The sequence below is a fragment of the Copadichromis virginalis genome, linkage group LG19 (genome assembly GCF_057382275.1).
Source record: "Copadichromis virginalis isolate Kocher_CV1m ecotype Utaka linkage group LG19, C_Virginalis_male_GT1.1, whole genome shotgun sequence".
Taxonomy (NCBI): Eukaryota; Metazoa; Chordata; class Actinopteri; order Cichliformes; family Cichlidae; genus Copadichromis; species Copadichromis virginalis.
Genome location: NC_140636.1, coordinates 12,073,092 through 12,086,869, shown reverse-complemented (window position 1 = coordinate 12,086,869; position 13,778 = coordinate 12,073,092). Strand labels below are relative to the sequence as shown.

At 40.8% G+C, this 13,778-nt stretch overlaps 1 protein-coding gene across 2 annotated transcripts; it reads left to right on the top strand.

Annotated features, from left to right (window-relative positions):
* The first annotated feature begins 2,249 nt into the window (after positions 1–2,249).
* On the top strand, positions 2,250–9,201 carry cdc25b (cell division cycle 25B). 2 transcript variants are annotated; one of them, XM_085441925.1, is made up of 15 exons: positions 2,250–2,815; positions 2,988–3,070; positions 3,447–3,498; positions 4,675–4,716; positions 4,856–4,889; positions 5,116–5,244; positions 5,479–5,598; positions 5,691–5,825; positions 5,924–6,007; positions 6,255–6,443; positions 6,950–7,054; positions 7,139–7,201; positions 7,296–7,394; positions 7,602–7,847; positions 8,035–9,201. In XM_085441925.1, the coding sequence occupies exons 1-15, from the start codon at positions 2,616–2,618 to the stop codon at positions 8,173–8,175; spliced, it is 1,722 nt and encodes a 573-aa protein (XP_085298051.1). In that variant the 5' UTR covers positions 2,250–2,615; the 3' UTR covers positions 8,176–9,201. The 2 variants fall into 2 exon arrangements, with proteins under 2 accessions (XP_085298051.1, XP_085298052.1); XM_085441926.1 differs by having other exon boundaries at positions 2,251–2,815; positions 5,924–6,001.
* The last annotated feature ends 4,577 nt before the right edge of the window (positions 9,202–13,778 follow it).

Genomic DNA, 13,778 nt, shown 5'->3' with positions numbered 1-13,778 from the left:
TAGGAGCTTTTTGAGATCAAATAGAAGAAAATACATAACATTAAACATGTTAACAACACAAAAGCCATATTAAACGCAGACTACTTTAGACCCGGAAGTAGGATTCGTCGCGTCATCACTGAACAACCGGATAGAGTCTTGTTTTCAGTAGAATGATTCTCAGTGATCTCAGTCTTATTTGCATGTTTGTGCAGCTGAGGTTGTGGTGTGAGTGCACTAGCACTATCAAGTGGGAGCAGTAGTTTTGAAGGGGGTTCATTTGGGATGATTCACCTTCCCTCTCCCACCTTTTGTCTCCCTTTTTCACTTGCGGGGTGTGGAGCCTTGGGTCGTATCGCTGTGCTCACACCTTTCCAAAGAAAGTTCATTTACATTTGAGATGGCAGTTACAAGGATACTTTAGCTGAGCGAAGTCCAGTGAACAGCGATTAAAACCAGAAGGTCACAGGGTCAACACACCGACTTTGCTGAAAATGTTAGCCGAGGATCTTCTCACTGAAATACTAAATCACTGTTGTCATGTTAAAATGAGTGATAAGATATCAGATTTTCAACTATACACCACTGCGCCCTTAGCTTTGTGAATGCAATCAAAATGTGGGAAACCTGGACTGCTGGTGGAAGAAGTTTCGAAATGAATCACGCAGAGATGGATGAAAGCAAAAAACAAAGCCTGACATTAACCTCAGGCAGAATACCGATGTGGTTTTACGAACATCTGTCTGGTTTTGTCGGTTGGACAACTTCAATTGTCTGGTTGAACTAGTTGCAGGAAGGTGTGTGCCTTTCAGTTCAATATATGGCATATCAGTCAACAGCGAGCATGTACAAACTTTATGACTGTTAGCCCACTGCACATAGGAGATTGGGATAAGCATAAAAGGAAATAAAAAGTCTGTGCTGAAACCAGCTAGAACCAGAACCTACGTAATAACCTGCTGTACAAATACAGAAATCATGAACCATTTACATTTTTTGCAGTTTATAATATCATTACATTGTACAGTCAAAAGTCCATGCTTTAAATTGAAACATATGCGTGGTAAACTCTATTGTCCAGCAGCGTGAAAATGGGTTCATTCTATTTGAGATGCTTTCTAAAACATTTAGTTGTAATTTTAGGAGCCAGGTTCTGATGTTTAATTTCAAATAAGATGAATTTTAAAACACTTAGTTGAAGTCCTAACAACTCCCATATCACGCCACAGCATTCACAATCAACAAGGAGCATTCATTAGAACATGAGTTCTATTTTCTCATCTAATCAATAAAATGCTTCATGCATTTAACATGATTTCAGAAAGAAAAGCACAAGAGAAAGAACGTGGTGTTCTTAATACATGTTCGCCCTGCGAGAAGCTGATTTCTTTGACTGACTCACTCTGCCATTAAGCATGTACACAATCAGTGTTACAATGGGATTTACCAAATTTTTGTGCAGCTCAGTCCTCTTAAGGAACAACCTGCGGTTCATCTGTAAGATTTATGTAACATATTTGGGCCTTTTATGCTTAATTATTATTGAAGTACTGTACTTATAATTTGTTTTTCCATTTGCTTTTCAATTCTTCTTCACTGCCTTTTGAACAACAATGGATATCTGTTTTCTGTATTTGACAAGTTTGTTACACACACAACCAAAAACACCCACTTGAAGCATTTTTGTAATTTCTGCAATTGGTTTCATGTTTTAAACCTAATGTTGATAATGCTTTGTACATAAAATCATGCTTTTTTACTTTGTGTCTTTCACTTAAAAAGTACTTTGATATTTCTGCCTTCACTAAAAATATTCATGAAAATATGAGGGAGAACGTTTTGTTTCAGTTTGTACTTGAGGTTAGATTATTATTGATGCCCTTAATCGTCGATTTGAGTACAGGTTTGTAAAAACGGGCATTTTGTTTGCAAGACTGTCCATTGTTGTTCGAAATATTCAAAGTTCCCTATCAAATCCATCATTTACAGTTAAGTAAATCTTACTCCACAAATTGAAAAACTAATAAAGTAATCTGAAGACATGTTTTTCTGAGTGTATAGTCCCGGTAAATACATAATAAAAAATAAAAAAATTCAAATTTCTTCTCAGAACAAAAGAATTGCGAGGAAGAAAAAAGATGAATATTGTGTCATATCCTCCTCCTTTTTTCCCTCATCCGGTGAGAGGACAACAGCGGAGACGCCTTTCGCGCTCTGATTGGTTTTCCAGATGTAACAACGTCGCTGATTGGTTCAAATATTGCCGCTTCTGAGCTTCTATTTTGAACATAAATACGAGCAGCTTCAGTCCTTTCCTCACAAATCAGGGGTTGTCAGAGAGGAGGTCCCTTATGCTGTAACTCTCTGGCATAAACAACAGCTATGTGACTTTAGTGATTTGGAAAGACCAAATCTAGGTTTTACACCTCACGGAACCACCGTCTAACTTACGGCCGGTGTTTTGCTTCGTATTTTTGGAAATGTAATCTCAATTGTTCCTAGCTAGCTGCTTAGCTTCCGGGTTAGCTCGAAACTTTGACTGTCTTGCTTTCTCCGACTCGAAATTCAAACCAAATCTATCATACAGTAGTACCCCCGCGTGACTTTTGCACAGATTTGACAGCGAAAAAAGCAACATGGAATCTTTTTTTAGCAGGATTAGTCCTGTTAAGACGAACAGGCCCGACCGGATCCCCGAGCTTTCCTTGCTCTCTCTGCCTGAGCACAGCACTAAGACCTCGCACTGCAGGAATCTGTTTTCCCCTGGGCCCACGGCTGTGCTGTCTCCTGTTACCAATTTGGCTATGGACATGAACAATTTAGCTGGACTCGGAAGGTACTACTAAGTTTTTATTTGTTAATTATTTTCATGTAACTGCAGTTCCCGTTTTTCAAACCACTAACTACCCTGTCATCTGTTTATTCCTTTTGATCGGTTCTTTGCAATGCACAATACGTTTCAGTCTTGACATTAAGGAAAATTTTCTGTTTCTTTCTTTGTCGTGCAGCCAATGTGATACCCCGAAAAGGAGAAAGCATGCACCCCTCGAGAAGGTTCCCTCCTTCGCCTCTGACGTCTCATCTGATGCTGGTGAGACCCCGTTAAAGCTATTGTTTGTGCTAATTTATGCTATAAGGCCAAATGTTCATGGACTGAATTTGATTTCAAGTCACAAGATTCGATACGGTTATGCGGAATGTAGTATTGTATTATTTATTTTAGCTGCAGTAATATTTTATGTATTGTAATTTACGACTCAGTTACGACTCAAATGTATCAAGTATAGTCTTTTATTTATTTATTTATTTATTTATTTATTTATTTATTATTTATTTGTAATTCCAGTCTTCTAATGTAAAGTCCTTACTCCACCAGACAGCTCACCTATGCACTGCAATATGAGAAATGTGTGTATACATGTGGCAGGTCAGTATCATCTATTAGTGACACATATCTCTTCCTTCAGGCCTGGGCATGGATCTCCCCAGCCCACTAGATGCCATCGAAGTGGAAGACACGTAAGTTAAACTATCCTCCTTCTGACTATTGTTATCAGCCTTTGAGCAGTGCGTCTCCTTACCCTTTTGCCCCTTCACCCGACCCTCCACCCCCACCCCAGTGCTAGGGTTCAGCAGCGCTAAGCACCATTTCCCATCTGAGGGATTAATATTTCTGCCGTTGACTTTAAGACGATGACCTCGCTCCTTTTTCTTAGACAAAGCAGATTAGCTGATACACCATGTGAGCTTTACTTTCTAAATCAATGTAGTGTGACATATTATGGACTTAACTTAATAGTTAAATATTGCAATTTTGTAGGTGGGAAGTAATACAACTGGGACAATATGCTCTGTAAAATCAGTTGGAAACCCTAGTGCTGCTCACTGAAAATACTGTTGCACTTGTGCTCAGCGTTATTATCTTGATCAGTTTGTTAGCATACCCTCAGCTGCCTAATCTTGGGTGGCCCTTTTCCTTATTCTCAGTTGGGTGAGTCTGCCCTGCAGACATCTGCCGAGGTCTGATGTGAGTTCTTTTGCAGCAGTTGGTGCTCAAGACTTCATTCACCTCCTTTTACAGCTGTTAGGTTGCTAGGAGTTTTCCATGATGGGGGGGAGGATGTGGCGTGCGTGCTCTGGTTTGATAACCCACCCCCTCTGAGCTTTGGCACACTCTTCTACTGCAGCCTTGTTTCAATAGGGAATTGAGGGCTGGAGTTTCTCTGCATCAGCTATTGAAATCAGGGCACCCCCAGAGAACAGCTGCCCTCCCTTCTTGTGGTCTGCACTGAATGGGACACGCTCCCCCCTCGACAAACAAAAGAGCTCTTGCAGAAAGGGGGCTTTGCAGCTTCGGCTCCAGCAGGCATATGGTAGATTAGCTGATTTCCGCATCCCTTCACCTGACCTCCCTCCCACCCCCTGAGCTCTCAGGCCCACTTATTTAGCATACAGGTGGGCCGTACTCCCAATGCAAAGAGTACGTCTTGCCTCCATGCATTCACCCAACTTCCTCATGTCCAACCGTTCCTCTCGGTGTCTCAATAGAGTCCCAGACTCTTTGTAGTTTATGAGTATGCAATGTTTCGACTGACAGTTGAGGCCTTCCTAGTCTCTTTTCTTAGCAGATCTTCTTGCAAGAATATATTAGTTTTGTAATTTCTGAAGCATTCCTTGCTCTTCTTTCTGTTACAGATTTGAAAAAGCCATTCGAGAGTCAAGCAGAGTTGTCAATGAGTAAGTTTTGTACCTGGTATTATCTCTCTCCCCCCCCTTAAAAACAACATTGCAGAGCAGTTTAATTTTCAAGCCAAAAAAATCTTATCTCCTTATTTTATTGACTGCAATTCTTTTCTCTGCCATCTGTTGATTATAGGAGAATGCCAATTCGAAGAATCAACTCATTGCCCGTAAGTATTTTACAGCTTGTGTGTTATGCGTACACATATTATCTGTTATCCCCAGAGATAACAGATAATGTCCTGTTGTAGTTGTGATTTTGGCGCTTGAATAGGATTTAATCTTAATTTTTAAAGAGGAGTTGACAGTACACATAAACACAACTCAAACAAACCATACAGTGGAGGTTAAGCCTAAACGCGTTGCTAACTGATTCCCTTTTATTCCCCCACTCAGCTCCAGCTCATGGCCTTCAGTCCAGCTCTGAAGGGGCAGCAAAATGATCCAAACCGCTATGGAGTATTTGGTCAGCAACCTTCCCAAGTATCCACCTCTCAGCATGAGAATAAGGAGAACATGCCAGAGGTCAGTTGGACCAAAATCATTTACTTAAGTCTCACTGCCTTAGAACTAAGGCGATGCTAAATGAGCTTTTATTACTGTGGAGACGGCATTTCATCATTTGGGTTAAAAATGGGATATTTGCATTTTATGTAAGTGAAAATTATTAGTGTCATTAGCAGGTGCTTTTATTAATCTGTCACGTCTGTGTTGGCATTCCTTGTTTAAAATGCCTTGTTGTTGTTTTTTTTCTTTCAGGAAAGCTTTGAATTCAAGAAACCCACCAAACCTGCTTCGCGGTGTCGTGGGCGATCCTTTAACAACGGGCAGTCTAAGGATGCCTTTGCCTGCCGTCCCAGCTCCGCACCAGCCCTCATGGTATGTGAAGAATCTGTCTGCAAGTTAAAAAGGGGTGATCTGCTTCTCGAAAGATGCTGACTGACGTTTTTTTTTTTCATTTTTATGTAAAGCTTTCTTCACCTCCTCCGGTGCAGCAGCTTGACTTTCATGACTCCAGCCCCATGTTTCTGAGAAGTTCCTCCCTCACCTCCTCAAATGATGATGAAGACGATGGCTTTTTGGATGTACTTGATGACAACATGGAGGTGAGTCCCTGCCATTCATGTTTTTATGGATTCATTTTTTTTCTGCAATTCCTTTTTGTCAGACTTGATTTTTAACGGCACCCATTTGTTGTTTGCAGAATGACTCTGGGGTACCGATGGGCATGGCCAGCTTACTCACTGCCCCACTGGTGGCTGACAGTATAGGAGAAGACTCTGTAAGTGTGCGTACTTTAGGTGCAGTATGTAAAGTGTGTGCCTGCTTTTCTCAGTAGCCACAGATGACTTATCCATCTTGACAACCATTTTACAACAAACACAATATGTCACAGCATAGTATAAAGAATAGTCCTGATATATTTTGATGCAATCACCCAGAATAAATTTTGATGCTTTGCTGTCACAAGTTGTAGCACCTCACGCAAAATGTGGGTTGAATTTAAAAATGTACTTATTCTCGCATTTCTTTAGCCTGTGATTCGGTGCAGACCACGAAGCCTGTTTCGCTCTCCTTCGATGCCCAGTCCTGTTTCCCGTCTCTCTGTGAAGCGCGCTGACCGCCCCGGAGATGAAAATACACCCATCAGGGTGAAGAGGCGGCGTAGCCTTGCAGGAACGCAAGTAACCACCCTGGAACAAAACCCAGAATCCCCAAGAATGGTAAGGCCATACTGCCTTGGACAACATGCATCACTTTTGTTGTTTTGATAGTTGATGCAAGTTAGTTGGATGACTTGATCATTTTAACATGTTGGCCAATAACATGAGGAGCTGAGGTGAATGGGAGGAAGTAGCAGCATTGTCTTTTAAATGAAAACGGAATGAAGTGCATGCATGCTGAGATTGGTCTTACAGCATTGCTCAGGTCTAAGCCACACGGTGCAAGATTAATAAAAACTGTCTTGTGTTACAAAAACGTGCTGTCGAGCTCAAGTCCTTTTCTGATTGAAACATTTAAAACCAGTGATAACATGGAGCTGCTGTTCTGAACAGACAGCAATGATCTGTAGGCGTGATTTAAAAAATCTCCACTGACCATCTGTCACCCAGCTTCTGAAACATCCACTGAGGCTTACTGGCTATTGTTCCAGGCTTTGAAGCTTATCTTAAATCGCTTCATTTTCTCCTTGGCTACCTCGGTAAGTGTCCCTCTCCTCTCTTTCCAGGGCTGCTCACTGCTCCAGAGGTCCAAGTCGTTCTGCCAGGCAGAGATTGAAAAGCTGTTGGACAGTGAGGCTGGTTCTAATGAGCTAATAGGCGATTTCACCAAGGTAAGGGAGAATGAAAACTCTTCTGTGTGCTTGTTAGTTAGTTGCTTGAAAAAGTGGAATAACGAATCCTCTTTCGTCTTTTAGCCTTTCGTTCTACCCACAGTGCATGGAAAACACCAAGACCTCAAATACATTACCTCAGACATGGTGAGTAGACGCACTGTGTCAAAGCGCTCAGTCCCTTCACAGTAATCACTGCTCCTTTTGAAAACATTAAAAGTATGTTCTGTGTGGTCTTTAGATGGTGGCAGCTCTCACTGGCCAGTTTGATCATGTAGTTGAACAAGTCATCGTCATTGACTGCCGCTATCCTTATGAGTTTGAAGGAGGACATATCAAGGTGAGTCAGTGACAGACATTGCAGTATACATAAAACTCGAGTGTTTCCTAATTTGTGTTGGAAAATCACACAGAACGATGTGAAAATCGGTGATAGATGTTTTCAGTAACAACTGTGGGGGGGGTAATGATGTAAAAACTGCTTAATTAAAGACTTCTCTGTAGGTGATCCATCCCTGAGCTCTAAAGGTATTTGTTTTTGTTCCAGGGAGCGCTAAACCTACACCAGGAGGACCAGGTGAAGGACTTCCTCCTCAAGAACCCGATTGTCCCATCCAGCCCAGACAAACGAATCGTCATCATCTTCCACTGCGAGTTCTCCTCGGAGCGCGGCCCCCGAATGTGCCGTTTCGTCAGAGAGCAAGACCGCGCCATGAACGAGTATCCCAAACTTCACTACCCCGAGCTCTACATCCTCAAGGGCGGCTACAAGGACTTCTTCCCTCATTTTCAGGTTGGGTTTGATTTGATTCTCAAGGTGTGAAATATAAGTGCTGGTGAGGCCTTGTGTATCTGGAGCATAATGCTTCGGTTTTAGTCCAAAGAACTGCGTGCTCATGTTTTAGCATATCAGTTATCACAGACCCACATGAATCTCAGCTGTTCAGTCCTCTGAATCCTCATCTCGTTCTCTTGTGCAGGCACAATGTGAACCTCAGTCTTACCGACCCATGCACCATGAGGATTTCAAGGAGGACCTGAGGAAGTGCCGCCTCAAGAGTCGCACCTGGGCCGGAGAGCGCAGTAAGAGGGAGATGTACGGACGACTGAAGAAGCTGTGAGCACGTCCTCATCTTCCCAACCTCCCGCTAAAACACACTGCCTCTCCATGAAACGGACTCAGTGCAACCTCCTCATGTGTCTAACGCCTCACTCTAACCAAGGAGAAATGCCTTCTGTGATTGCGCCAGCAGAAAAAGGGATTTTTAAATTTCCTACAAAGTTTCATTTATAGCCAATTTAGTTATTTATGCGAGTTAAAGAGAGAAGGATGTGGAATGATGGATCCTTGAAGAAATCAGCAGTGCAGTGAACAGATTTTATAAAGGTGATTTGAAACAATTTGTATGTTTTAACAAAACAAACCACTAGGACCTACTGCCTGTTTTTTTTACCTTTCCTTTTCCTTTTTTTTTTTTTTTTAAATATAAGCTGGCATTAGTGATATGAATCAATGCCATATTGCAATATACAAACAGACCACACTGCCAGGACTTTGTCTTTCAGTCCCCCCACTGGATTTTTTCTTTTAATGTCATGTACTACATTATATCAGCACTTAATTAAAGAAAAAAAAAAGTTGAATTGGAGAGGTGTCCCTGTCCCCAAGATTTTTATATATACATACACACACACACACACTTTGTTTTTAAAGAATGATTTGAGTATTCTTTGGAGTGTGCATTTCTCCAGGCATTCCAAAATGCAAATTGGATACTTAATGATAACATGTGAAAGCACAAGATCAATGCAGAGCTTTGCCCCATCACCTCCACCCACATCTGTTGCAATAATTATTTTCCTCAGTCAGAAGATACCAAAGCAAACAAAGCTACCTGTTTACTTTGCAGTGAGATTTCTCTGATGCTGCAGGTCAGCAAGTGTGGACAGATTTTTTTTTTTTTTTCTTTTTCTGTCTTATAAGAAGTCTTTTGTTTCGCTTTGACACCTTTTAAAATCCAGAGAGAACTGTCTAACCCTCTGCCGAGCTAATAATGTTGGTTTATAATGAGCAGGGTGCTTTTGGTATTTTGGTCCAGGCTTGCGGGGGAGCTGCTGAAATAAAGATCTGATGTGTGTTGAAATGAGATGAATAGCAGCCTCTTCTTTCTGAGTTTTATCACGCAGGATTTTAAAATTATATTTCTTTGCAAGTAGTTTGTGAATGAATAATACTTTTTAAAATAAACTTAAAATTCTTTAAAAATGGTTTGTCAGAATTATTTAATAAAATCAGGCTTTAGTTGAGCTTGACAAACTTTAAACCTTTATGGTTTTGGCAAGACCATCAAAGATCGAAAGTGTTGAGCTCTAATGGCCACAACCACTCGTGCAGAGTTTAAGGGACTAAAAGTGCCCACTGGCTTCATGATTGCCACGTCTATTAGCTGAAACCAGTTGTTCTATAAGAAAGTCTCAATGTTCAGTATGTATGTCCTACTAAGGAGTTGAGCTGCTTTGGTGAGGTACGAATACTAAAATTCATACTTAAAATTAGGACTATCAGTTCATAGATATATCGATCTCGGTCTTTAATAAGGCCTAGATTTAAAAATGTACAAAAGGCTCAATAGATCAATACTTTTATGCAATTTTTAGCCTTTGATGCATTTGAATATACTTTATACGTGAGTGTAGTCAGTTTATTACCCTGCTAATTGAATGCTTTCTTTGAAAAGGCAGCAGGTTTCCTGTCAATGATTAATAATTAATTGGTTGCCCAGAGGGAGTCTCTCCCCCCCCCCGACTATTTTTCTGATTAGTGTTGAAAATCAATGACCAGTTCAAAGTGAAGTCAGTTTAGCATGTGTGTATCTCACATCTTATTCATTGATATACATGCTATGTGTCAACAGGGCCACTATTCTTATTTCCTCTTCTCGTCTCAGGATTAACTTTAGTCTTAAATACACAAAACTACATTAAAGAAAGATGCTGATTTTGTATATTAATATTGACCAAGTTGTGATATTGAAATTTCATTCCAAGCGGAACAGTGATTTGTTTCTGATTAATAAAGTGATTTATAATGTAGGAAATGCTCTCTGATGGCTGCACGAATCACATTAGAGCCTCTAAACAACATTTGTTTTTGTAATTTTTTTTTCACTGCTTTCTGGCAAAAACTAACTGAAAGAACTGATAGACCAGTTTAGAGAAACTTTATTCATATTCCGGGATATACACATTATTTGTACACATCCTGGACCTAAACTTCCTTCAGCTTTCAGCCTGAGTTCACCCAAAGCCAGTTTTCCACATTTGATCTCTAAGAATAGCCCGTCTGCCGTTTTGTTTAGCATGCCTGCTGTGCACGGTGAAGGATTTCTTTCCACAGGCTGCTTCCTGTTTTTTCAAATTTTCCCTCTCGAGTTGGCCGTGGGAGTGGCCTCTCCTTTCCAGCACGTGTCCACGCATACAAACACATTCCTCTCTGTGAAGGCAGTACCTGGCAGCTTGACGTGTCCTGACATGAGGTTAACTGTCCTGTTACAGGACAAGGAGTGGAGGGAAAATATCACAGTCACCACGTGCTGAAAACACGTGACATGAAGGGAGGAGAGGTTGTAAAAGCACAAGCCTGCTGGCACCTCACCAAAGTTTGAAATCAGACAGTTTCCCAATGTCCATGTGGCTGTGGGAACGAAAGGGCAAGGCTTTGTTTGCATTCCAGTGAGTGAAGTCTAACTTATTTACAGCCAGTGGCAAATTGCCGAAACTAATGTCTGTTGGTTGAATTGTGCAACTGAAGCTGCTTCAAGTCTCTCCTAAATCCTCTAAAAAATTACTGACAGCAGCACTAAAGAGCAAACACTACACAGCTTAATAAACGACTATTTAGCTTCCACAGTCTTTACACATACTGGTCCGTGAGTCTATGGTATCTTTCACCTTTTTTTTTTGCAATTACCAGGCCAGCTGCTTAGATTTGAGAGGCCTCACACCTTTACACGAGGCATACATAATGCAACACTTGCGAGATCCTTTCAATACAAGCTTCCCTTCTCCACCTCAATAGTCGTTTTTAAAATGTAGATGAGTCCTTGGCAGGTCCTCAAAAAGTAAACTGAGCCAGGTTTTACAATTAGACTCATCCAATTAGGAGATTCAAGAATTCAGCAAAGCAACAGTGGGACACTTAAACTGATTTCCACGAATGAATGCTGCATTACCGAGTGGCTTGTTCTCAAAGGTGTGCTTTGTTTATCTGACGGCTTTCAAAAGAGTTGAATGAATGTAAACTCTAAACTGTATACAACATAAACAGAAACAATATCTTATGTGTATGTTTTCCTTTTTTTCCCTCCCACAATAGAGGTCTCACTCCCTGTATAGTGGAGGAATCCCATATTTCCATAGTGAAAACAGTGTATATTATAAAGACATACCCTAAAGGGTACCTTCTGGGCACAACAGAGAATAAAATAAACAACATTTTCCATTCAGGAAGACTTGAAAACAGCAATCGAGTCTGTAAACTTTGAGGAAAGTGTCTCCTGGGGACATGGCTCAAGCGAGCCCAGGGCTGCTTTCCCACAGCTTGCTAGATTGTTGGACTTCTTTTTGCAACAAAGGGAAATTCTGAATGCATGTTTAAGGCACTCACTTCACAGACTCACTACCTATACTTTACGTATACAGTGTGTGACTCTCTGATGGTGGATGCTGTTTGATGACCTTTCATTACTTTGGTTTGGATTTAGTCAAATGACTAAATGTGGACCCTTGATGGTGTGAAGCAATGTTCCTGTTAAATCAGTTTAATTAATTCAAATATGGCCAAAGACTGATGAAGATATGTAAAGACTTGACATGAGATGAAAAAGCATGCCAGCGCTCTGTAGAATTGCCCTTAAAACCTCGCCACCCTTCCTGTGACTGTCTTTCCTTTTCTGCAAAGCCGATCAAAGGTGCCCTCAAACAAACCTCCAGCCTGGGTGTCACCCATAAACCTCTGTTTGCTGTGCGACTGCCGACATTGTCAGTAAACTGACAAACCAGCCTGCAAATCAAAGGGTCGCACGGGCCAACAAGGGTGGTGAAATTCTGAAGCGTAACAGTGTGGTTTCAAGGAAAGGGTGGAGATTGTGGTTTTCTAAGGTGAAGTCAAAGTTTTTGAGGATTAGAAACTTCTTAATGTCTCACTCACAGTTCTGCTTTCTGCACACACACACGCACACATACACACAATTTAAGAAGATTTCACCCTGCGCAGCAGACAAAATGTTCTTTATGTCACTCGCTGCATGTTGTCTTCAGCTTCCTTTAATTCAAATTGGCGGGTTTCATCATTATTGGTCCGTATGACTGGCTGATTGCCCTTGCCATCCCCCACATCCTGTTGTTCTTCATATTCAGCTGGTTTTTATTTCATCACAAGGAAATGTGACTCATAGGTCAAAAACACCGAAACGTGTTCTGACTTTTTTTTGTGGTGATCTCGACACAAGTTTCTGCACTTCAGTCACGCTCGCTGCTTTTGCTTTTTTGTTTTCCTCCACGCTGAAAACGCGATCCTCGTCAAACAGCTGGTGTTTGAAGCTGAAATTTCACAATGACAACATAATCTGCCTTCACTTTCACACTGACTGCTCTCAATGATTTTGTCTAATTATTACCTGCAGTGATCTCCACCCTTTACTTTATTGCTGAGGAGCAATGTGTGCATGTGTAGATCATTACCTTATGTGTGTGTTGCAGAAATATTGCTCTCCTATGTCTATTTTGATGACAAGCTCCATAAAAGTAGGCTGAAAATTCTCTCTTGGTTTCCGAGCATGAATCAAAACCAGACTTGAACTGAATCCAAAGTAGTCAGTGTTTAAAGCAGCAGAATCATTTTAGTTCACGGGCCACTTGATCTCAAAAGTGGGACGCAAAAGTATTGGATCATTTTTCTTTTAGTCTCAAGATTTATATTGTGGAAACGTTCACATTTGATGAACCACCCATTCAGAAAAATTGATGACGAAAAGCTAATGAAGTCTTGAGAAAATAAATGCGTCTTCAACGCTCTGACTAATTTTTTCCATGTTCAGTCATTTCACTGTCATCATAGAGAAATGCACCAGCCACGCAGTCGTACAGATTAAGCTCTTTGTTAGGCTTGTTCTTACGTTTGACACACTGGTCTAAAGAATAGTTAGTTATTAAGTTACATTCATTCAATTCTTTTCTGTCTTTTCTGTAAGTGGAACATAATTTCACCTGCACAACATTCATATGTTAACCAGTGATTTGAGAAGTGCTACAACTATCTTCATATTTTCCCATTTTTATGTCTGTTCTTTTAAACATGGAATTTTTATGCGCATCTTAAAAGTACAGACAGTTGTTTTTTAAAAAAAAAATTATTTAATAGAGTCAAAGAATGTTATTCTCATAAATGTACAGTAATTGTTCCAACAAATGTATGCATTGTCATAACTTTGAATTCATCCATTAAAAATACACAGGAGTTAACACCGGTTTGTGGCAGCTACTATGTTGCTCCGCCATCTTGACTACAATGGCCAAGATGGTCATCATGTTCCACCTACCGTAATCGCATCTTATGTATGCGTCTGGAGACTTGCAAAAGGTGGAGAAGAAGAGAATCTGGACAGCTCAAGGCTGGCTAGCTTACAAACAGCTGTTTATAAGCTAACATTGTGAAAGCTAATGG